The 24544-nt window shown below is 44.5% G+C and overlaps 2 protein-coding genes across 4 annotated transcripts in view; one reads left to right on the forward strand and one right to left on the reverse strand.

The window, feature by feature from the left end:
* The window catches only part of HIBCH (3-hydroxyisobutyryl-CoA hydrolase), a 38435-nt gene extending 33360 nt beyond the window's left edge, over positions 1-5075 (forward strand). Inside the window, exon 14 of the mRNA XM_021531413.2 lies at positions 3076-5075. Within this exon, the coding sequence (XP_021387088.2) occupies positions 3076-3191 (116 nt within the window). The 3' untranslated portion in view covers positions 3192-5075. The remainder of the gene's footprint in view (positions 1-3075) is intronic.
* AKAP19 (A-kinase anchoring protein 19) lies at positions 5072-23789 on the reverse strand. 3 transcript variants are annotated; one of them, XM_021531391.2, is made up of 3 exons: positions 23723-23789; positions 12858-12930; positions 5072-8839 (listed from the first exon to the last, which is right to left on the reverse strand). In XM_021531391.2, exon 3 carries the CDS (start codon positions 8681-8683, stop codon positions 8423-8425), a length of 261 nt encoding a protein of 86 aa, XP_021387066.1. In that variant the 5' UTR covers positions 8684-8839; positions 12858-12930; positions 23723-23789; the 3' UTR covers positions 5072-8422. The 3 variants fall into 3 exon arrangements, with proteins under 3 accessions (XP_021387066.1, XP_021387064.1, XP_021387063.1); XM_021531389.2 differs by lacking the exon at positions 23723-23789 and adding an exon at positions 18086-18182; XM_021531388.2 differs by lacking the exon at positions 23723-23789 and adding an exon at positions 17912-18055.
* Positions 23790-24544: the final 755 nt, after the last annotated feature.

The following is a 24544-nucleotide window of genomic DNA, read 5'->3' on the forward strand; positions in this document are numbered from 1 at the left end:
AAAAGGCTTTCTAGGGAGTAGTTTTAAAGCTTTTAAAACCAGCTTTGACCTGAGGTCAAAATTTCTCTTTTTTCTTTCAACCTGAAAATCTGCTGTGGCAGTCTTCCCTGTTTATGATTCTTGTGATTGGAGTGATTAAAGAAAAGCCAAAACTCTTAAAGTATAAAACACACAGATCGTATTTCATCTGCATTTTCCTATAAAATGGTAAAAGTGGATTTGAAACACATTAGGTATCAATTTTTCACCTTGATTAATTGAATAATATGTCAACTAAGAAATGCATAGGTCTGGGGGGTTTCCAAGAATTGTTTTTCAAATTTTACTGCCTAAGAGAAGTGGCCATTTTTGGAGTGAGTGCTCAAACACATCCAGGCAGGATACAATCTCAGCAGCAAATCTCAGGGACAGATATCTGTTAACTCACTCTCCTAACTCTTTGTGCAGGAATGTGCACTTGAAATGGAATTGTAAAGGTCTTCTACATCTTGCTGATGCTGCAAATATGGTATTTCTGTGCAGCTTCTGCCACCTCCCCTGCAGGGCTGGCAGATGTGAGTGTACCCTGGGCACCCCAGGGCCCTGCAGGAGCCGAGATATTTTATGGCAGCAAACAGAATGTCAGGGGCTTGGAAGTACCAGACTTTTGACTGTGCTGGAGGAAGCTCAGCAAGAGAGCACTACCTGAAGTCTGGCAAAGTCTCTGCTAGTGAACAGAGGGGTTTGGGATTTTGATTTAAAAAAGTGAAACACAAGAACAAACCGTTAATACAATGTCTGTGCTCAGTTACTTTTATCATAATGAATTTCTCTTAGCCTACCTTAGAAGTCTTCAGAATTTCTGTTTTCTTAATGATTGATCTCAAGCTGGAGAGATACAAAATAGAAAGAAGCCAATGTAGAAAGGGAATATTTTCCTGATTCTACTAGAAAACAAATATTTTGACTCATACAAGATTAAAGACTCCACTGGAGAGACCATTATGAGCATTAAGTTTATCCTCCAGAGTAAAACTGGCCACAGATCCAAACAGGAAGATGAACTTGAATAGACAGCAGTACCCTGGAGTGGAGAACTGGCAGCACTTTCTGCAGCATGGCAGAGGGGAAGCTGTAGTAACATACACATGGACACTTTTTCCACTTTAATTTAAACCATCTCTAGTCAGTGTTGGCTTTTGTGAATAACAACTAGACTGTTTTGGCTAGACTGTGAACTTCAACTAAAACTGAAGAAATAAGTACTATTCCAGTGGAATAAATACAGTTGATTTGGGATAATTGCATCTTTTGATCCAAGCCAGTCAGTGGTTTCACCGTGTTCAGAAATACCCTGCTAGATCACAGCTTTTCAGTAAGTTACCCAGTTGAACAGCACAGTAAAAGCAGTCTTTTACAGGACTTTTCTTTTAAAGAATTGTCCTCATAAATTCAGTTTTCAGTGGAATTGCAGTTTCTCATATAATGGGTTACTTTTTACAATTAATCTGTTTCTAAGGAGTCCTTAGTTCCCTATTTACAAGTAAATAGGTGTAGGGCTCTGATTTGCCTTTCTCTTTGGGAGTGTAAGCTAAAACACTGTGATACCTGTGTATATTCAGCTACAGAAATATTAATTAGTGCAGTTGTCATTTGAATGGTGTGTATTTCCTAGCCATTCTCAACCACTGGTTAAAGACAGAAAAGTTAAAGAGAAGTTTTCAGGTCACTTTTTTCTACTACAAGTTGATAGGCAGACCATAATGCCTGTTTTTTTGATAAACACAATCTTTAGGTAGGTATTCTTTTCACTGAACATAACATTCTACCCCCTTATGCATTCCTTATCTTGGATATTTGTAGTTCACTCTGTAAGAACAAACTCAGAAAAGCATGACAGCTTACCCAAAAATAGCTGTTATTCTTGGAAATATCTGGTCACCTGCCTTCAGAATCACCCTCTTCTAAAGTCTTTGTTAGAAAATAGGTAAAAGCCATTCTCAGGAGAGAAATTTGAAATGTGCTTCCTCTTGCTGCTCATCCTCTCTTATATGCTGTGAGCTGTGTTGGTCAGGAGGTTTCTCCAGGCCACAGGTGCATCTCCAAATCAGTCGCTGATCTCACTCACCTGAAGGGAATGTGTGTTGTGAGGGTTGGCAATCAGTGCATCCTAGAGAGCTACAGTTCTTACAGCTGTTCTTCTTTAAATAAAAATTTCACATTTTCAGTAGCACCTCTATGAGTTTTGTAAAGCCTGAAAGGTGCTTGGAAGGATGCTCTGGAATTCCATTAAAACTCATCATTTTTACACACAAATTTAACTCTGTGTTGTTTTATTGTTTGCTAATGCAGCCATCACTGACATCCCTTCAACATTCCTGTGATGCAGGGAATGTTCTTTGAGAATTGGCATTTTCTTGTCAGTCTTTTACATATGATTCATTCAGTGATGGTTTTTATCTTCAGTAATGTATTTTCCAGGATGCAGCATAAAGATTATACTAAGATTATACAGATTGCCACAGTTAAATCTACCCAGGCCTCAGCAGCTGTCAGTATTTACAAATAAACACCCTCGGTTCCCACAAAAATACCTGGTTTTACTCTCTCCTTGTGAGTTATTTCATTATTAATGTGATATGTTTAAATTAGTTTTAGGCACTTAGCAGCACTGAGTCATCTCCTGTACTCTCCCAAGAGTCAGATTTTGCACAGAGGTGTGAAAGCCTTGTCCAAAAGGAGCACCGAGATGTACCATTCGCAGGCTCCCATGAAGAGGCGTAAGTCAGCCAAGAGTGGCAGGTCTAACTAATCCACTCATTTCAGGTGTATTCCTTCAAATCTTGGGCTGCTTCTGAAGTGATTCACTGCTCCTTGTATCATCTGGCAACTCCCAGAGACATCTCTGGACAGGTCACAACTCAGGAACATTGATTAGAGTAGAAATATCTCTGTTACAAAAGCTGCCTTCTCCAGAGCACATGGATTTGTCTCCCCCATGGAATCACTGTAGTGATCTGTCTTGATGCAATCTTAAGTCATTTAATTAGAGGAAGTTTATGAGTAACTTTGGTGTTTCTCTGTTCCACCTGGCAGTGCTGATTGACAAAGACCAGTCCCCCAAATGGAAGCCAGCTGCTCTAGAAGAAGTCAGCGATGAATTTGTGGACAATTGTTTTAAACCACTGGGAAATGATGATCTCAAGCTGTAAAGATCAAACCTACTGACATCTGCTTAGTTCTATGATAAATTAACTGCAGTGTGATGAATTTGGACAAGACTTTTTTAACTAGCCTGAGATTTACAAGTTTTGTTGGTTTTTTTTTTTTTTTTTTTGTTTTTTTTTTTCATTCAGGAACATTCTCTGTAATGAGAAAATAATTGTATCTCTGATTAATAATGGGAAAAATCACTTTAAGGCAAATTGTTATTTTTACTGCTTTACACAGTGATTAACATTTAATTTTTTGCATCAACTCTTAGTTTAGGAGGAGCCCTTGGGGAAAATAGTTTAAGGGGTGACCTAATATGCAAGAAGTCAAGAGACCTTTTGTGTTATTGGCTTTGTCGCTGATCTGGTAAATTGGGATTGTGCCACAGATTCTTCTGTGTACAATGAAAATAAAGTATGGTTAAACCTTGAATGCAGTCAGTACTGCCAAGGAAAATGCAAGACAGAATCCATGGTGTTAAATATCCTTTTAAATAAAAGCTCAGACTTTGATACATTATTAGTCTGAGAACAAGGAATTGTTCTATTGATTAAACGTTTGACATTTTTCAGCCTTGCAGTGTGATGTAAACATTGTTTCAAATGTGATAATGTTGCCAGAGCCTGGAGCACACTTCTCTTTGCTTGCATAGCCCATTTTTAAAAATGTCATTATGTCTGATTGAACTGCATAATCAGTATTTCACGATTTCAGAAAATTGCTGGTTTTTCTTGGCCTTACAGTGGTGAAGAAACAAAGTGCCTCAAACCTTGCTGTGAACACCAAGCAGCACATTTCCAGTGCATCCAAGGTGCTGGGGCTCTGATGCTGATAACACATGAAGTTACACAACATAACCAGAACCCCTTGATACAAGTATCTGTGGGAGGGAAATTATTTTTTCTATTGTATATGCAACAGACAGCTATTAATCTTTCTTCAACATTACGCCTTCTTTTTTATGCTTCATCAGATCACACAGCAGTGTTTCTTTCTGCTTACTTCTACACTTACAGGCAGGTCACAAGTACAAATTTTGGCTTCTCTGAAGATCAAAGGAAGAAAACTTCTGTTCAAATGCCATAGTCAGTAACCAGCACTGGGGAAACAAAAAGTCAGAGCAGCAGCAGAACCATTACAGAGTTTTCAACGTTGGGCAGTTTTTATGACCATCAGCAATAGTCTGCAATGGCTTAAGGCTCCTCCCTTTCTAGGAGCTGTTACCTGGAAACAAAGTCCAGGAAATTCAGGCATCAAGGTGAACTATGAAGAATGACTTTCTAAAAATCAGAGGTGAGCAAATGGATAGCTAAGTTAAGAAAAAAATGCCACCTTGCTTTGGCACTAGAGTCTTGTAAGATAAAATTGTTAACATTTCAGCTGCGAGTTCATGTTACTGTGGACATACCTATTATGGGACTGTTTAGTTCCAAAAGTAATTGAGATTTCATTAAAACCGCTAGGGTAATTCTGAAAGTGTCACATGACTTTCTACTTCAGGCTGGTCCCATAAGAAGTGCAAACCTCCCCCTGTATTAATTAAATTTTTTGTATGCCTTATGTTCATAAACAATTGCTATTTTTAATTTATTTTTTAAAGATTGGTTATCTTAATAATTCCATTATGTTTGTATAAAAGGAGCAGCCTTCAGCCAACTATATTAAATGAAAAACACAGTCATTCCCAGGGAGTAGGAATCATGCCTCCTCTGATTGTACACCATCTTAGGAAGAACATACTTTTGAATTAATAAACTTTGACTTTCATGTTCAGTTGCTTCCAGAATTCATGTGAACAGGAATTATCCCAAGCTCAACGTAACAAGATCCTGTCCAAGCTGTGTAATCTTGTGTTTTTTTCAAATAAAAGGCATACAAGCAGATGTTAAGTTGAATTTTATTTGGTCCACAAGAAAATATTTTCCACAAAAAAATATTGTAAAAATATATTGTAGTGTGTTTTATTTGGGAATACTGATGTGCCTTAGTCCAGAGATGTCAACTTTACAAAGTTGTGCTGCAGTTAATGTATTTTGAACCATTATTAGAATATCAAGTCAGTCACATTATATCCACTCAGATTAATCTTGTTTCCTGGAGAAAATATAAAGCAAATGTATTTTTAACTCCTAAACAGAAGTAAACAGTTTTGCAGAGTATGCCAGTCCCAAACTGGAGTGCCTTTATTACACAAAATCAAGTCAAATAATCAGTAACTTAGCTGGAAACCCACTGTCAGTAGCTCTAAAACTCTAGCACAGCTTAGCATAAATGTATTTAGGTGAAGAAGTCTTTATTTTTACTATGTATTAGTATTGAGCCTGTTAAATGCACACCAGAGCTCTGGAGAGAGATCTCCCTCCATCTCTTACCAGACTGTAGCACTGAATAGATTTATTTTCTGTTAAGTGCATTATTTATAAGGACAGCATCCTGTAAAAGAGATGATTTTCCTGGTGAGAAGCCGTCTCCCTGTTGTTTGCTTTCCATTTGCTGCATGCCTTCCCTGAAGTGCCAGTGTCATGGAAAGCATCCCAGAGCAGCTGGAATTGCCCTTGGGGCCGCTCTGAAGCTGCTGGAATCTCCAGGCACCAGTGAGGGCTGAGGTTGGAGGCTGCAGGTGAGGGACAGGCTGGGCCACCAAGAGCTGGTGCTGAGTCACCCCGGGGCAGCTCTGGGGGCAGGCAGGGCAGCCACCCCACACAGCAGCTCCTCCAAGGGGAGCCGTCCTTGGGGCACGGGCAGGGTGACTGGGCGACCTCCTCTGGGGAAATTCCCAGTGCTGATCACACGGGATGCTGTGCTGGAACCTCAGGCTGCTTTATAACTCTGCCTGCTGTTGGACCGTGCAGTGGCAGCCTGCCAGCAGGGAACTGCTTTCAAAAGTGCATCTGATATTCTTAAAGAGTGTCAGATGCTAAGGCTACATCCAGGGGAGGGATTTGAGACGTGGCAACAGGAAGCACTGCAGCACCTCACTGCCTGTGGCCACCACCAGGGTGCCTTGTACAAGGGCCAGGGCAGACCTACCTAGAGGTGCTCTGACAGCGAGTCCAGTTTTCTACCTGCTCCTCACCTGCCTGGCCAACAATGGCTATGGAGCTTTGGTTTTTTATTTTTAATTACTGTGGTTAGCAGTGTTCACATTCTCGAGCCCACACTCATGTTAGAAAGGTTGGCCCTTTTTTTTAAATAAAGCTTTATTTTAGCAAGAGTAAGATTAGGAATCTTTTTTAATACTGTGCTTAATCAATATCCAGTTGATATGTACTGACTTGGATCAGTGATTTGGCTTTGCTTTCTAACTCACACTAATACATGGAGATTTTTAGAGCAAACAGAGTATGAGCAAATGTTTTATATGCTGTAGAACTTGAAGGAACGTCACTCTTAGCAGGAGAATTTAAGTGAACCATAAAACCTTAGTCCCACTTTGCAAACAGCTTTGAAGACAACTACGTAACTTCAAAGAGGACGACATTACAGCATAAGCTGATTTTGTTCCTTTTTCCAGCAAAAGCTTGAGAAGAGCCTTAATAGCAGGTCACTGGGAATCCAGTCTGGTCACTGGGATTTAATGGCAGCCTTGTGCTGTGTCACAGAGAAGCATTTTTCACCTTTCATTCCTGATAAAACCACTTCCCCATATAGGGGAATTTCAAATACCTACATTTGTGTCACAACATTTGCAAAACAGCTCAGTTCATGGACTGTCTACAGCATTTGACGTGGTCATCTTTCTGCTTGCTTCCCATTGCTTGAAAAATCCTGCTTTGCATCATTTACTAGAACTATGTGTACCTTTTAAAAATAGTAACAGCTTTAGTTGGTATGGAAAGCATTTCTCTGTAATATTAAAACAAAATGGAAAGCATTTTGATCTAGGAAAAAGAACTATGTCTTTTAAACTGGGCATCACAGAGAAAGGAACAAACAGGTAGTAAAAGCCAAGCTGTTAGAAGGCCTTCACTTTGTATAAACCTCAGCAACATTGTACCTTTGGGATGAATGAAAATAATCCATGTGTGTCCTGATCTGTCAGACACCAGCTGTGAGTGCAGCCGGTCAGGCTGCGAGTCCTGGGCAAGCAGGGAGCGATGTGTGGATGCACTGGGGGAGAAATGCAGCCCTTGAGCTTTGGGTCTAAGGCTTAGTCTCTAACTCTGCATTCAGGGCACTGCTCAGTGCTGGGGCTCCTGTGGCTCCTGCTGGCATTGCCATGAACAGGTTTTCCAGTGGGGAAGCAGCAGCCTGCAGAAGCTGAAGGAAGACATCCTGCCTGTCCCAAGGGTGGTACTTCAGAGAGGAATTGCAGTGTAATGTAACCACAGCTCCCATGAAACAAGTTGCCCTAAAGCACTGTCGCACCTTTGAAGGCTCTTTTCACTAGCTACCATCAGTAGTTTTTGCACATCTCTCTGGTAAAACAACAAAACCAAATCCTCCCAAACCGGCACCCTAACACAAAAAATCCCCAAACAAAATCAAAAAACCAAACAGCTTTGGTCTGAACGCAGTGACCAGATGTCATTAACCTATCTTACTGCAGGCTTTTAGAGAAAAGCTTTCATGCATTTACAGAAGCATCTGTTACTGATAATGCACTGCTTATCAACACTGGCATGTTTCTCCCTGGTTCACTTCAATGGAAGGTGAATAGCATCATCATCGAAATGGCTCCCTGAATACTACTGGGGTTTACAAAGTGCCTCCTATCACCTTCATTTTGTGATCTTACAGATTCAGTTAGGTCACAGAATCAAAAGTAAAATTTACGATGGCAGTAACCTTTGCTACATGCAGACCTTGATTTCATTTTAGCGAAACACAGACAAATTCACCAAGCACAGAGAGTTCATCCCACCTACAGACAGACCACTGATCTTTTATGCAGAACAGAGAAATGATCCACGTTTTGTCCTCTGTGGCAGTGCTTGTAGAGGTGCAGGGCAGCCACAGTCTTCTCATCCTCCTTTTAACGCTAATTTCTGGTCACATCCAACACATACAAAGACAGAGCAAACTCAATGCACGGCTGACAACGAATGACACTCGACGAACAGGTTCTACTGCGATCCAATCAGTTTGTTAGCACTCTACGCTAAAGGGCAACTTTTCTCAGGCTCTCCCTGCAGACCCCTCCCCACAGTGATGCTCAGAGGGCAGCTGGGGGTGCTTCCTCTGCACTGGCACACGCACAGAGCGCTGAGGCGGGCAGGCCCCGGAGAGCTCAGGGCACGTCGCTCTCGATGAAGGGGATGTCGCTGTACTTGCTCTCGGTCACCGCCCACTGCTTGACCGCCTGCTCCAGGATCTCGCGCGACAGCCGCTGCGCGTAGTCCAGCACGATGGTGCTCGAGGGTTCCTTCTCCTCCTGCACCGCCAGCAGCGACGACTTCTCCCCAGCGCGCCCCTCGCCGCCTCCCCCGAGCCTCTCATCCTGGACAGCGTTGGAACCTTGGAAGGCAGCCTTGGATTTGATGCATCCCATGGTACATTGGAAAATGCAGCTGCAAAATTCAGTTCAACAGCATGTTTTGATAACCTGGAAGTTCCCTTGTTCGATGCAGTGTCGCTGCTTCTTGCCAGTGGCTCCAGTTATTTTCAAAGAACAGAACATCTCCTTTTGTGCTTCTTCCAAGGAAATCTGTCAAAACAGTGTTTCATATAAAGGCAATAAATACAATACCATTCTTAGTGAGCTCAAAGGAAACGTAAATTCACTACAGGCGCTTGTAGAAGCGGCTTAAGTAAATCTCTGCCCAGTCTGCGTAAAATGTTTTTATCGGTAACATCCATCAACTACAAGTAGGCAAAGTTTGACCTGAATTCACGCTGCCTTTGAATGCAATTCCCAGTATAGGATGTGGGGCATCTAGGAATGTAAAAGTGTTATAAAAAAAATAAAGTCTGTTTCTTCCAAGCTGACAATGCGTTACGCTTCTCCTGGAACTGCAAACAAATGCTGTTTAGCTCCAGGGACTGCTGCTGCTGGAAATAAACACCAAAACCACCCCAGAAGCACCACACAACCACCATAGCCAGAGTCTCGTGTCATGGCTGTCACACGCCCTCTGGGCACAGTGACATTAATCCCCAGTGTCATTCTGCTGTTGCTGAAGGAGGCTGGAGCAGGGCAGCCACCAGAAGGTATTCACAAGGAACAAGAGCTGGTTTTGTTTTTTCCCTGGAGAGGGTAGGGAAAGCAGCAGCAGCCTGCTGTGATCAAGGCAGTTCCAACAGAACCAGAGCACCATTCTCACTAGAGCAGGATGACTCTACATCTAGAGAAGAGAAAGTGACCAAGGAAACAGCTGGCAGAGTCCTTTTCAAATCCTCAAGACACAGAATTGGTGAACTCCAAATGCTGGCATTTGTGGTTTTGTTTACTGGCCTACAAAGCTGTTTCTGGGGCTACTTTCTCTCAGGCAAAGCAGACTCTCACGCTATGCCTGACTTTGCTTGGCATGCACTTACCCACTTATCAGAGTTAACAGACTGCCAGCCAAAATAAAGACTGCACAGCACAGAAACCAACTGTTCCCTACAGCTTCACCCAATGACGCTGTACTAAGGTCAGCCAAAGTTAAAGATTTTTTTGTAAATAGCCTTTGAAAACACAATCATGGCAAAGATGTTAAGCCTTATTTATTTCCTTTATATACTGGAGGAAATAGGGGCTCCAATCCAGTAACCTGATCAGAGGCAAATATTTGCAGAGGAAATCAATCCCATTTGCAGGTAAATGGTGCTTCACAGGTAGGACAGGACTTCCCCAGTCTAGCAGCTGACTCAGGAGAACCAGATTCCCGGGACAAGCTCCTCTCCTCTCCTTGCTGCTTCATAAAAAACATTGCTACCTGTCTGTAGGGCTGAAGTCCAGCACAGAAGGAGTGGCTGGTGCTCCTGACAGGAAGTCAGTCCTAAAGAGCTCCAGAAACCACAAAGTCCATGCAAACATTGTCACACCTTTAGCTTTGTAGCAGGACATTTCAGCACTGTAGAGGAATGTTTGCAAACCAGCTCACTGAAGTTCAGCAAGTCTCCTTTGTGCACACTGACCTGTGCAGCACGTGCCCGGTGCTTTGGGACAGGCACTGTGGTTCACAGGCCTGTAACACAAACCCTACTGCCAAGGGCTGACCTCTACTTGCAGTTTTACCCAACACAGAGGAGAGCCAAGCTATCAGATTTTTTATTCCAATAACTTATCAGTAAATGTGTAAAGACTGGATGGATAACTTGTCATCAGATGAGTAAACAGCAGGATTCCCTCCACTGCACAAAAAACTATTTATCTCTATGAAGGTTCCTACCCATGTCTATCCATCACATACACTGATCAAACTTAACATGCCTCCAGACCAGAGGCCAAGGAGAAGCCTGAAAGCAATTCAGATAGCTGAATAATTCAAACCTTTAATAGTAATATCTTGTGCATGTCTAATTTAAATATTTACCATCAATAAAACATTAATACTAATCACTTCCGCTTGCTCTTCTGGACAAATATGTAGATCCAAGTACATGATAAAGAATCACTAACAGCAGGTACCACCCAGCACTGCTGATGCCTGAAAGCTGCAGTCGTGATCCAGCCAAGGTAGTACACAGCTGCAGTGTATTTTTATCAGAGTTTATCCCCACCACTTTCCTTAAAATAGACTATTCAGATTTGGATTTTTTTATCCAAGTCTGGAGCTGTAGTTTTCCCTTTTTTTCAGCTTTTTAATGGAGGTCTGTTAAATAGAAGCTTTTTTTTTTCAGCTTTTTAATGGAGGTCTGTAAAATAGAAGCTATCTTTAGTTAGGATTTTATCATTGCTTTAATGTTTCCCTCGTGCAGCTGAAGATTTCTGTTATGGGACACCAGCATGTGAGTTAGTGTCTAATGGAAAAGACAGAATGTGAGTAGAGAGAAGATAAACTTCTAAAGCAGGTAGGGAAAAATGGTCAGCACCTTCTTCTGCAGAACTCACTGCCTCTGCCTCTTCATCTGGGCCAAGTCAAACATTCCTGGGACTGCCCTACACAGGGCACAGGGCAGCTCTAAAGCTTGCAGACACACAATACAATTCAACTGTTCCAAAGCAGTTGAGCTTCAAAGCCAAGTTATGGACCCTAGTTTAAATTCTTACCTGTTGCTCATGTCATTCTTCACAGAGCTCTGTAGTTTCCAAGGCACTGCAGTGAGTGTTACAGTTTGCCCGGTCTACTGGAGTTAATAATTGCTGGCACGGAAATGACTGCAAATGAAGCTGCCCTCAACCTTCTGGCTGCTTCCTTGTTTTGCCTACAGCCCTTGCCTGCACACACATGGTGAAATGCTGTCTAAATCCTCTCTGCCTAGCTCATCTCCAGAGTGTTAAGTTCTGACAGGGATTTTAACATCTCTACCTTTCCTTGCAATGCTTATACCCTGAGAGGGAAAAAACCCAACAAATTAAACCAGCTCATTTTATTCCCATGCCTGTAACTGCACAAGGCAAAGCTGTGTGACAGGAGCCAGTTTCTGTCAGTGCCCAGGCTCTGCTCTGTGGCCAGTTGTGCCTCAGACATCACTGCATCGATGGTTTGGGGCTCAGGCCAAGAGCTCTGCAGCGCAGTTCCTCACGTGACAAAGCTGCTGGGCTTAGCTGGAGCCAGAGGTCAGCCAGCTCTGCCTGCTCTGCTCACTCTCAACCAGGAGCTAAACAGCACCATCAGAAACCAGAACTCATCTTCTCTTTTCAGAGACAGATTTTACAGTAGGTGAAATGCTGATTTATTCATCTGAAAAATATAAGCTACTAGTGGTGCTCAATTTTACTGGATGCACAGTCAAAATGTTTTTAAATGCTTCGTTTAACTTCAGCACAACACTGTGTATGACTTTAATGAAAGGCTTGAAAACAATAAATTCCATATTGAAATTGGAAGTTCCCAAGGATAAGTTCAGATGTTTTTTCACCTATTACTTTATTTACTGTGGTAATAGTAGGAGTGAGAAAATACTGAGGGGGTGGTAGCTGAACTCAGCGGGTACACAAGGGCTAAGCATTCTCTTTGCCAGCCTGGCAAAGTGTTTCCTGCCAAGGTAAGTTCATTTCTAACTACTGAAGGAAAAAACAATGCTGAAAGGATGCCTGCAATTTGCTATTAGACAATATAAAATAGAAGAAAAAAACATTCATCACATAGCTGCCATTTTAAAAAATAAACAGGATTTTTAAAGCATTAATGAATAAAAAGAATTGCAAAAAGGTAAGACATCAAAAAATAAGGGTTTCACTGCCCTCTGCAATATACCATCATATGATGAAAACAGCAGAAAAGCAAGCATTTTGCTGTTATGCAACATCTGTAGCCATCATAACCAGGTAAGTTCCTGCTACCATTTACATGTTTGCCAGCCGTGAGAACCTCAGGAAAAAACCTTGAAGTTCAATATTACACTGTAAGAAACTGCTTTCTGCAAGACTTTATGTTACAGCAGTCACTGGATTAAAAATAAGTCATAATTTTCAAAATAGCTTCAAAACGTGCAGCTTTGCCCAGCTGAAGGCAGCAAGTAATTCCTGCTGTGACAGAGGCAAACTTTTTGGTTCAAATATGAGTACTCCTCCAGCAGGGAGGCTTTCAGTTTTCCTCTGGGTATGCACAAGAGAAGCTCAAAGTGCCACTTACCAGAACCACGTCTGCTTCTAACAGGTTGTCCCCTCGTCCCCAGGAGAGCACAGCCAGCTTCACGTCTGGGACTCTGCAAAGGGAACCCAGGAACAGAGCTTAGCACTCTCCAGGATGTCAGAGGTGCACATTATTCACCACCAACGTAATAAATCTGTAGTGCTGGCCTTGCACAAGCCTGCCTGCCTGCCTTTTCTCCCACACAGAACTTGACTTTGACAAAGGTAAAAGGATGATACAGCACTTAATAAATTAGATTGAATGACAGGCTGCAACAATTTATACACAGCACCTAATGCTGGGCTCAGGGCAGGGCCACTGCTTGGGCAAGTGGTTCCTGACCATCTGCAGGATGCCAACCTCCTCCCACAGCAAGTCCAGGTAAAGAGGACTTCAGCAAGGATATGGGAAGGGTAATGTGTCCCATCTGTTGCCTAACCTCAAAAGTTCTCTCTTGTTTTCCCTTCTCCTTCTCAAAGCTTCTACTGAGCCCTGGACCTGGATTATCCAAGGACACAGGTAGAACAGTTAGACAATCCCAGTGCTGCCATTATCATGGAAACAATAAACTCTGGAACAAAGGTATCCAAGCTGGAGTTTGGGCAGGTGACCCTACCAGCAGCACTTAGGCATCCAGACCTCTGAACTGCACCCGATCACTTAAAATATTCACACACTCCATGTAATAGCAGAGAGGGAACCCAGAATATCCTCTCTCCCTAACCAGGCAGGCTGCAATTCAGGAGCACTCGTGGCACTGGCCTTTGGCTCCTCTGCAGCTGTGAGCAGAGCAGCAGCACATAAATGGCAGCGGGATGAATCATTCCCTGAGTGCACAGCATCCCCTCCATCGCTGCAGGACTCAGAGCTCCCTGTGCAAAGCAGCCCCAGGCAGGGGCTCCCAGAGCAGCCCAACCCACCAGGCTTTCAGTTCTGTCTCTCCTTAACACCCTGCAAATCCTATAGAGGAGATGCACTGCATAATATTCATTATAACAACTCATCCTAATCATAGGAAAATGAAGTTTTAAACAGCTACAGTTACTTTAAGACAAGCACAATACCAAAGATTCTGCTGCCTCAGGCAATCACTGATACCCAACTATCCCAAAACAACTCAGGACATGAAAAGCAAAAATGGAGCTCTCATTCCTCTCAGAGCCATCCCCTCCCTCTCCTGTCGCTTAGTGCCAACAAGAGATAAGAGCTGCAGATTGGAAAAGGCTGGATGCAGCAACTGCAAACAACTGCTGTGCAGGATTAGCATGGAAGTGAAAGTCTCCTGCTAATCTGTCTCAAGGAACGTCCTGGAATTTCAAAGGCTTGGGTTTTTCCCCACCATGGCCGGAACTGATAAAGCTTTTCCAGCCTTCTAAGCCAGTTTGTAACTGAATGAGGGAATTACACATTTGCCTTCCCAAATCAGACAGACCTCTAGTTTACTTTAAAAGGTTTCTCAATAAAAGCACAGCTGATCACAGAATCATAAATTTGGTTTGGTTGGAAAAGGCCTTTCAGATCAAGTCCTATCCATTATTCCAGCACTGCCACGTCCACAGCTAAAACCTGTCCCTAAGGGCCACATCTCCACATCCTGGGCAGCTTGCTCCAATCTTGGCCACCCTTTCAGTGAAGAATCTTTGCTAATATCCAACCTAAAACCTCTCCTGGTACAGCCTGAGGTAATTTCCTCTGGATCTATTGCTTGTTACCTGAGAGAAGAGACTGAGCCCCACCTGCCTACAACCTCCTTTGTCAGAGCACTGAGTTACTTAATGGAGGCAATTTCCATGTCAAATTTCATCTCTCAAGGACTTTAGTAATGCAGTCAAGGAACATGAAAATCCTCAAACTAGAGGGAAAAACAAGAGAGATGAAAATGTTTCTTCTTACTTCACTTTATGATATACAGTCATAGTGCAAGTTAGGTTTTTTTTGCTGCTAAATAGTACAGCTGCATCAATGTGAGTTTTTATGCTGACAAACTCTGGAAATCTAAAACTGGTACTGACTTAAAATAAAAATAAAAGAAGGCAAAAACCCCCAGTCTGCCCCCTCCCCAAGACACACAACCACAGAAGCCAGGAACAAAAACAAGTGCTTTCTGCACTGTTCTAGCAATCTTACCCAAGCTTTGGGAAGCAGCAAACCAAGATGAAATACCAAAAGAAACCTTTGGGTGAAAATACCAGTACTGAAAATGCCAGTAGGTACAGCCCTCGGCAGCCACAGTGTTATTCTTCATCCAGGAAAAAGAAGTCTTGTTAAAAGCAAAGAACACTGTGTGCTTGGTAGCTGTCTAATTTCATGAAAGTAAAACTGTACCCAGTTGGCCTGTCCTGAAATCCTCCCTCCAGTGCAGCAGTTTATTCACCAGAACTGCACACAAAGCTCAGTGGGCAGCCTGAAGGCCATTCAAGAATAGGATGCTAAAAACTTCTTACAGGCTCTGATCATATTTTACCTCAGCTACTTGTCCAAACAGCTGTATAGACTGCTGTTAGTCCAAATTTAGACAGAAATGCTTACAATGCGTTGATGTTTTTTTCCCCAATGTCTCAGAATACATGCATACAGCAGTACAGACTTTGCCAGACCATGGACAAGAGGGAACATTAACTACCCCCAGAGGAACAGGAGAAGGATGCCTACCATTGATGGAAGCCTGTTTTCTAGGTGGGTAACAGTGAACCAATGGATTTCCTTAGCAATTAAGGCCTTGGAGTGAGGCTGGAGAAGAAAGAGCATGAAGAAGATGCAGCACGTCTCAGAAACTCCATCTTGCAGGAAGTTTAGCCAAGACTTAAGGAACCCAACTACAAAACTATAGAGGAATGCCTTTAGAAGGGAAAGCTAATAGCAACAGAGGAGATCCAAAATTCTCCAAGACCCCAAACACAAAATAATGCTCAAAACTGGTCAGTGAACAGAAACAAAATACCAGAAATAGATACAAAGTTTTTGATATATATGTACAGCTGTTTCCTTGACCTGCATAACACCAGAGGATGCAGGTCCAACACTTCTTTCAGCAAAGCCCACTGCTCTTGTAATTATCAGCCCCTCCCACCTGTACTAGCTGCAAATCCATGGTTTGAAGACCATCCCCACAGCAGGGGAAAACACAAGGCACGCCTCCAAAGGTGGCAGTGACACTGGCCAAGTCCTACACTCAGGTTAGACTGCTCTAAGGCACAGCAATGGGCCCAGGCAAAGCAGCCTCTTGGCTTATTACAGTGCTCCAACAGTGGAATGAACTAGAGTGTAAACAGGAGTTTTCCTACATATACCACAAAACTGCATCCCAACAACTCAATTGTGGAGTCACAGCCTTCCTACTAACAGACCTCTTCAGGATCACATTGAAACAGTAAGCTACTAACTCTGAGACTAAGGATCAGGATCTAGTCTGGTTTGTAAAGGTGCATTCCTGTCCTCCACAGGTGCCTGGCAGAGACAGAGCTGCAGACAATGAAAAGGGATGCACAAATCTTTACGAGCAAGAAAAGCCCATCCTGCAGCAATTGCTGGCTGCTGCCCAGCCTGGGGATCCTGCCAGCAGGAACTGAGGAGCAGCAGCAGCTAAAGCAGCAGATCACTGTCTCAGGCTGACAGGGTCAGGTCTTATTGTAGTGGCTGTCACAAGATTCAACTACAAACATATGGAGCTGCAGAGCATAAGGTATGAATGAGGGACACTGCCTGCCTTTGTGACACCCTCAGGAAGCCGAAGGCTCCACTGGATTTACACAAATGGAAGTCAGAAGGAAGGAGATGGTCAAGATCTGCCCAAGATCAACCACAGAAGAGCACAATAAAAGCAGCACACAACCTCATTCTGTTCTTTAGTCTCCAAAAGCCAATTATAAAAAGGGAAATGGGAATTAGGAATGCACCAGGAAAGCCATTTTTCCACATCTCACATAGGAAGGCACAGGAAAACAGCCCCACATTTTAACATCACAACCATGTTACTACTCACAAACCAAGGAGTAAGAGGACCAAGTGAGGAGTTAACAACCAGATGCTCCAACTGTACAAAAGCTGCCCCGAATTGCAACAAAGAACTATGTTAGCCTTAAAAACCACTCTGTCTCACGGCTCTCCCCCAGTATTTGTTTCCTTGAGTTCCATCACTCCTAACGTGCCAGCTCCTGCTTCCAGCAGTTGCCGCCTTCGCGCCTGGGAAGGAAGGCCGGCAGCCAGGCGAGGCAGCCGTGCCCACACAGCCTGGCACCGCTGCCAGCCCTGTCCCCCAGGACCTGCCCACGGAAACACCTTGTCCCCAGGGACACGAGTATCCCGAGGCTCTGCCCAACCCCTTGGGCAACTTGTACAAACCAAGGTGATTTTACAGCAAGAATGTTCTCAGCAGAACGTGATGTTCAGAAGAAAAGTAATTTGTATGTACTTGAAGGTTAAAAATGGCACTTTGTTAAGGCTACTGGATAAATCCCCACACTCTTCCTTTTTTTTAATTACTATATTTAGAAACTTAATTTGGACTGCTACTTACTGAACTATGAAAGCATAAAATATTTCGAAATGTTTAACAATTTTTGTCATGACAGGTCTTGAATTATTAAACCTATATTTTATAACATGCTAGATGAAGGTAACCCACTCTATAAGGGTCAGTGTGGAAGCCTGGAAAGGTACTCGTGGCAAAGCAGGGGCTGACAACCCTCACATCACCTCGGCCGGCAGATACAGTAGTCTCACGTCTTCCCCACAGCAGGAACACCGCTTGGAGAGACCCAGCCACGCCGTTCACCTTCCCACTCCACACCACTCTCGCTGCTGTCCGTGGCACCACCTTTCCTCAGGGTGCCCAGCGGGAGCGGCACCTCCGCTTTGCTCAGTTCGGAGGAGTCCGTGGCCGGCATCGCTGCGAGATGACGGGAGGAGTAAAGCGGCACGGCCGCCCGTCCTGCCGAACCCCACCTCAAAGCGCGGCTCTCCCGCACCACACGGCCGGGCTCGCCCCGCGGGTGCGGCCGCGCATCCCCGCTCCCTCCCGGCCCCGGCGCGGGGCGATGGAGCCGGGCACGTACCGGCGCGGCGGGGCGGTGTCCGTGCGAGCAGCGTGCTGGAAGCGTGGCCCCGCCGCGCACGGTCCCCGGCCGCCGGGCTGCCCCTTCCTCCGGCGGTGCCCGCGGGATCCGGCCCTCGTCCCACCGACGCCGCCGCCTCCTCCGGGCTCCTGAACGGCAAAGACGCAAACCCACCGTCAAAGTCCATGCTGGGAGCGCCGCCCGGCCCGCGGCGCTCGCACAGGTAGCGCGGAGGGCCCCGCGCCCGCCGCCGCTCCGCCGCTCCGCCGGGCGCTCCCGCCCTCCCCGGGGCGGCGGGGCCGGGCGGGGCGGGGCGGGAGCGGCGCCGCGGCCCCGACCTGGCCCCGCGCCGGCACCTGCGCCCGCCCGCAAACCCGAGCGGCCCCGGCGCTCCTGCCCCGCCCCAGCGCCGGCCCTGCCATTTAAAATGAGGGGAAAGGGGGAAAAATCAGCCGGCAGGAAAGCCGCCTCTCATTGGCTTCTCCTCCTTTAAATCCTCCTCCCCTCTGCTCAGCCCTAGTGAGGCACATCTGGAATGCTGTGCCCAGGTACAAAAAACACGAGGAGCGACTGGAGAGGGTCCAGCAGAGGTCACACAGATGATGAGGGATGTGGAGCACTCTCTTACAAGGAGAGACTGCGGGAGCTGGACCAGTTTAGTCCAGAGAAAAACAGACTGAGAGGGGATCTCATCATTACATATAAGCATCTCAAAGGCAGGTGCCAAGAGGATGGTGCCAGACTCTTCTCAGTGGTGCCCAGCTACAGGATGAGGAGCAGTGGCCAAAAACGAAAACACAACAAATTCCACCTCACCATGAGGAAGAACTTCTTTACACTGAGAGTGGCAGCGCACTGGAATGGTTTCCCAGTGAGCTCATGGAGTCACCTTCCCTAGACACATTCCAAACCCATCTGGGTGCATTCCGGTGCCCCCTGCTCCAGGTGATCCTGCCTTGGCAGGAGGGGTGGGCTGGATGATCTCCAGAGGCTCCTTCCAACCAGCCTAACAATTCTGTGATTCTGTGAAATGTGGAAAAGCACGTTCAAAGAATGGAGTTGCCATATAAAAGCTTAGGGCCATCACATTGTGTGTTCCACTCAGCCCTGGGACAGCACCGAGGTGCCAGAACGCATTGAGCACGCAAGGACTGCGAGTGTTCTAGCAAAGACAACAGTGGAAAAGACTAAGGGGAGAGGCCTGGGTGACGCTTTTCTGATTTTATCCTGTCAGGCAGTATCAAATCATGTACAACCACAGAGAAGTATTAATTATACCAAAGCTTTTTAGGAAACACCCCCATTCCAAAAGAAAGCTTCCAGAATGAAAGCTGAGCAAACTAAAATAACATTTTCAATTTTTCAAAAATAAAAGCTGAGCTAAAACTGAAAACTATTGTGTAAGAGAGGCTGCAAACAGACACCCTGGGTAAAGCATTCTTGCTTTTGGGGAGTTCTTGACACCCAAATTACTGCACAATACACATGAGCATGCCTGGGCATCGCCTCTGGGATGCTGTCATGGAGCTCAAGCCTGGCTGGGGCTGGCAAATAGCACCCCAGGACTCGCAGGAGTCTCCTGGCCCTGATGGTGACAGGGCTGGGGACATAAGGCTCATGCTGGCCCTGGCTTCTCCTACAACAACAGACTAAAAGCCAAGGGTGCTGCAGGGCTGCAGCCCTCACTGGAGGGGTATTCATTTTCAGTTCTGTGCTGAGCTCTAAGTCTCCCATCTATTGAGGAATCAGAATAATTTAGATTGGAAAGAACCTCCAAGGTCATCAAGTCCAACTGATAACCCAGCACTGCCATTTCCACCACACCATTAAAACATGTCCCTTAGTGCCACACCTACTCAGCTTCTAAATACCTCCAGGGATGGTGACTCCTCCACTGCCCTGGGCACATTGTTACAATGCTTGGCCATCCCTTTGATGAAGGAATTTTTTTCTAATATCCAACCTAAACCTCTCCTGGCACAACCTGAGGCCATTTCCTCTGGATCTGTCGCTGTTACTTGGGAGAAGAGGCCAAGCCATCTCACTACACCCTCCTTTTAGGTAGTTCTAGGGAGAAACAAGGTTTCCCCTGAGCCTGCTTTTCTCCAGACTGAACACCCCCAGCTCCCTCCTCGCATGACTGACTCTCTAGCCCCTTCACCCAGCTCTGTTGCCTGCTCCTGGGCACACCACAGCATCTCAATGATTATTGCCAAGCAGGTCTCCAGTTGTCAAGTAGGTTTCTAACACATTTCCAGTCAGTCATTGCCTTGCCAAAGAATTTCTTGCAGTGTTTTCAAAGCCAAAGAAAACACTGCGCTGGTTACATTGTCAAGAGCTGGGGGATGGACAGGTACACAAAAATAAGAACAACATCCCTCTGTTCCTCCAGTGGCTGGGAAACCCTCCCTAGCCTGGAAAGCTGGAAGACAGGGAGCAGGCAGCCACCCCTGTACACACCCACCAACAAAATCCAGCAGTTCCTTGTACAAAAGGACTGCTGCTACAGCTACTGTGACCGCCCAACAACAGCACGCAGTATTACACTCATTACTTGCAATCAGTCTACCTGTGAATTAAAAACCCCACATATTTTACTAATTGCTGCCTTGGGGCCTGGAGAAAGCATTGCGCTGCCAAGTGCTGCGTGCAGGGTCTGCACACAGAGTGTGCTGTGCCATTTCATCAGCTCCCACGGGACCCACGCTCCCCCGAGAGCAAAGGCAGCGCCTGGGGCTGGGCTGCAGCAGGAAGCCCAGGCTCGACCCTTAGCAGCAGTCCCAGGGCAGGCAGCCCCAGGTCCTCACACGTGTCATTTTTAAGTGACAATCCCCAGGGGGGATTAAGCCCCTTGGGCACTCAGCACGAGCTGCAAGGGCTTGCAGGGACAGGTCTGAGGAGCTCGACCCAAAACCTGTTAAAGCTGGCGACACTGTGCCCTCTGATTTCAAGGAGCTTTGACTTGGGACCTGCTGACCTGGGCAGATCTTGTGCACATGTTTTATTACTGTTTTAGCTCACCTGTAGATGGCTGGAGGAGAAAATCAAATAAACTCCTAGGCCTGAGAATTAAAGCAAGATGAAGTGCCAGAAAGGCATGGTTGCCTTGCATTAACACAGTGGTATTACTACAAAAGTGATTTTTAAACTATATCCTATTTTTAAATAAGAATTTTGTAACTAAATTATAAATATCTTTGTATAGGCTTATGGCTACTGTGCTCTTTATTATTCTAGCCTGGTTTCTAATGCAAGTTTCTACTTTTATCTTCAGCTTTTAAACGAATGCAGCTCCCACTGAGCAACTTGGTGCCGTGGGGCAGACATTCCACAAGCTGCAAGCACAGCTGGTGCCTGACTGGATCACTGCATCCCAAAAGATAATAGTCTGGTCCTGGAGCACTGCTGATCTCCTGTGCCACCAACCCAACAACAAACCTTGTCCTGAGCAGCAGCACCTCAGTGTGATGTGGCAGGGACAGGGAGCTCAGGAGAGGGAGATACATGTGATGAGAATCTTGAGCCCATATTTATTTCTGGGTGCCAACATGGATTTAATACTTTATTAGCTGTGGAGTTTGCAAGACAGCTGATTATGCTGGGCTGAGGCAAAGCAGTCAGTGTTTTTAAATGCAGAGAATCCATTTGAATTACTACAGCCAGGCACAGGCTAGGTAGTTGATGAAATATTTAGCTTGTAAAGCATTTCAGTGTGCAATGCTGGGGCCAGACATGGGTGCTGTGATATTCAAAATCACAATACCCAAATCTGAGGTGCCCCCGCCCCCAACACGGAGGCCTCAGAGGTGCAGCAGTTGTCCAGGGAGTGGGGCTATGTGGCCTCAATGTCCCTGACTGTGCCAGGGTGCAGGAACTCCTGCTGGGCATGGACTGGTTTGGGAGGGCACAGGCATCAAAACCTTTCCTGCAACTCAACTTGCCAGATAATGCTCTCTTGCACCCTTCTCCAGATTTTAGTGGCTGAAAGCACTTTCCTGTAGGGGTAAGGAAGATACTCTCTCCTCCAGAAGAAATTGTTTTAAAGTAAGTTTAAGTTTTTGTTGTCATAGACTTGGTATTTATTTTATTAGCAATTTTTATTAGTTTGCTAATTGGAGTTTGCTAGTTCTTCCTGTAATATAGCCCAAACCCTCTACATTCTTGGCATGCCCTGCTCTGTGTGCACATGTTCACTCCAGAGTGATGTGGATGCAGCATCAATACACCTGCAACAGGGAAACTGGTGCAAACTGAACCACAGAAGTCAGGGAATGGTATTAGCATTGGAGCTACTGGAATGGTACCCAGACTGGATGGTTCAGCTGTGCTAAGCTACTTCTTTTGGGTTACAATTTGTCACTTAACAACCTCTGCACCAGATGGCAAAGTTTTAATGAGTTTGTCCAAGGGTAACAGAATAAATAAATTCTTTCCAACAGAAAGCAGAGAAAATACAATCCTTTTTCCATAATAGTGCTTAAGTTCATTTGAGAATCCACTGACAACCCACTGATGTGGCATTCAAAAAAGGGCTACAAAACTCCATGAATTTATCCAAATCCAACCACAAGCCCTAGTCAGAGGTCAGTGGCTGAAACACTTGCTCTGTTTCTCAAATAGTTTTTTAGTGATACAAACAGACACTGGAATTAGGAAGGGCTTCACTGAGGCACATATTTCTAATTCAGGTGAAGAGTTAAAGGGAAGCCATGACAAGCACTCTGCCCCAGGAGCTCCTCCCAGCATGCCCACAGCCACATGGTGACTTTACCAAATCTATGTATAACTGTATGGGTTGGAAAACATGGAAAATATTGCACAGTCTGGGAAGAATCAATATAAAGTCTAAAGAACTATAAAGCCCTGAAAATTTTTGTTATTGACCAAAACCTCCTAATAATCCAAAAGCCTTGAAGTTGTACCTGATATGCTGTGAATACCTTCTAGTAAGTACTTTGGTAGAGTTTCAAAATCAAACCCATGATGCAAAGAAGGTCACTTCAACACAGCTTTATAGACTAAGGAACCACTGTCTCAATAAAGGTTCTATTTTCAAAAACTTTGTGCATGGGAAAGGTGTTCTTTTCTCAGCTATGGATTTTTCTTTCTTTTACCTGATCCTTCTTTCATTATACACCACCCTCATCTGCTCTTGCTATTCTAATGCACAACTGAGATTTACCAAAGCCTTTTCTCAGAGCTTTTATTCTTTTAATATATTTCCTTGATGGTTGCAACTAGGTTGATTAAAATTAAGGACAAATATGATTGCAGGATTCCCAAGCACATGCCACGGAAGCTCCTCAGCGCTGCCCTAGTTTTCAACTCTGTTACTACCAAAAGTACATGAGAGTGGGGATTGCACGGCTGCTCCAAACCTTAGGGCACAACATTGATTTCTAGATCATGATTATTTTTGGAATATCCCATCCTCCTGCTCTCAGGAAAAGGTTTGATAGCTTTTACACTGAAGTTAGAATACAGTAGAATATAGATGCAAAGCCTAATTCCACTTTCTTGTACGAAGAGATCCTGAATATTTAAAATAAGTTTAACATGTTGTACTAGTTTTACTTCTTCTGGAGTTAGCTGGATATGCATATACTGCTGTAACGCAAAGGAAAACACAGAATCAGTGTGTGCACTGAACTCTGTACCCATTAAAGAATCCCCAGCACTTTGTGATTATCACAGTGAGACATTTGGGGAAGGACTTGGTGGGTTTTTTGTTGTTGTTGTTGTTGTTTTTTTAACGATAAAATACCTAATTTAGCAGCAGAATTTGAAGAACATGCTCAGTCATATACTTACACTTCAGTGTGTCCTGCAGGACTTCATTTTATAGGGGCTGAGTTGCACTTCACCCAGTCAGCAACACCTGTGCAAAGATATTTAGAACTGCTTAAGTCACCATATTTGCAAAATTTTCCGGGAAAAAACCCCAACATTATCTACTCAGAATTTGTCTAGATGCTTAAAAATGTGCTAATAAGATAATTATGACAAAGTTACACTATAAAGGCACTCTGCTCAAAAAAAAATGAGATGGAATATGTGGGTATATTTTTCTCCCATAGAAAAACCTATACTTAGCATCAAAGTAAAAACGAAGAAACCAGAATCACAGAATGATTTAGACTGGGAAACTTTTGAGATAATCAAGAAGGGGGGTAAAATAAATTACAAATTTCTACACAGCACAAATGTTTATCCAACTGAATGTAATAGTTGTTAGATGCTTTTGTTTCAATTTGTGTAATTAATACGGAAGTTATTAGAAAATTTTTAATGGAAATCTATTTGGGCAATTTTAGAAATCTTTAAAATGAAATTTTTGCTCTTGGGGCTTTCCAGGTTTTGTGTCCTGGAATGGACAGTGGCGCTGACTCCCTGGGCCTCTCCAAAAGGAGTGAGGTCAGTGTCTCTGAGTAACCACAGAGCAAAAACACCCAAGGAATTGAGAGGCAAACAAGAAATTGAGTATTAATTTTGACTGAGGTGACAGTTTTCGAGAAGAGGGGAATTTCTTCCAGCAGGGGGAGATTGCAGTGAGCCCGACTGGGGCTGCTCTGCCAGAGGAGTGCAGCCTGCTCCCCTGTCCACACTGGCTGATCTCGAGGCCATAGCAAGAAC

Source organism: Lonchura striata, chromosome 8, assembly GCF_046129695.1.
Source record: "Lonchura striata isolate bLonStr1 chromosome 8, bLonStr1.mat, whole genome shotgun sequence".
Lineage (NCBI taxonomy): Eukaryota > Metazoa > Chordata > Aves > Passeriformes > Estrildidae > Lonchura > Lonchura striata.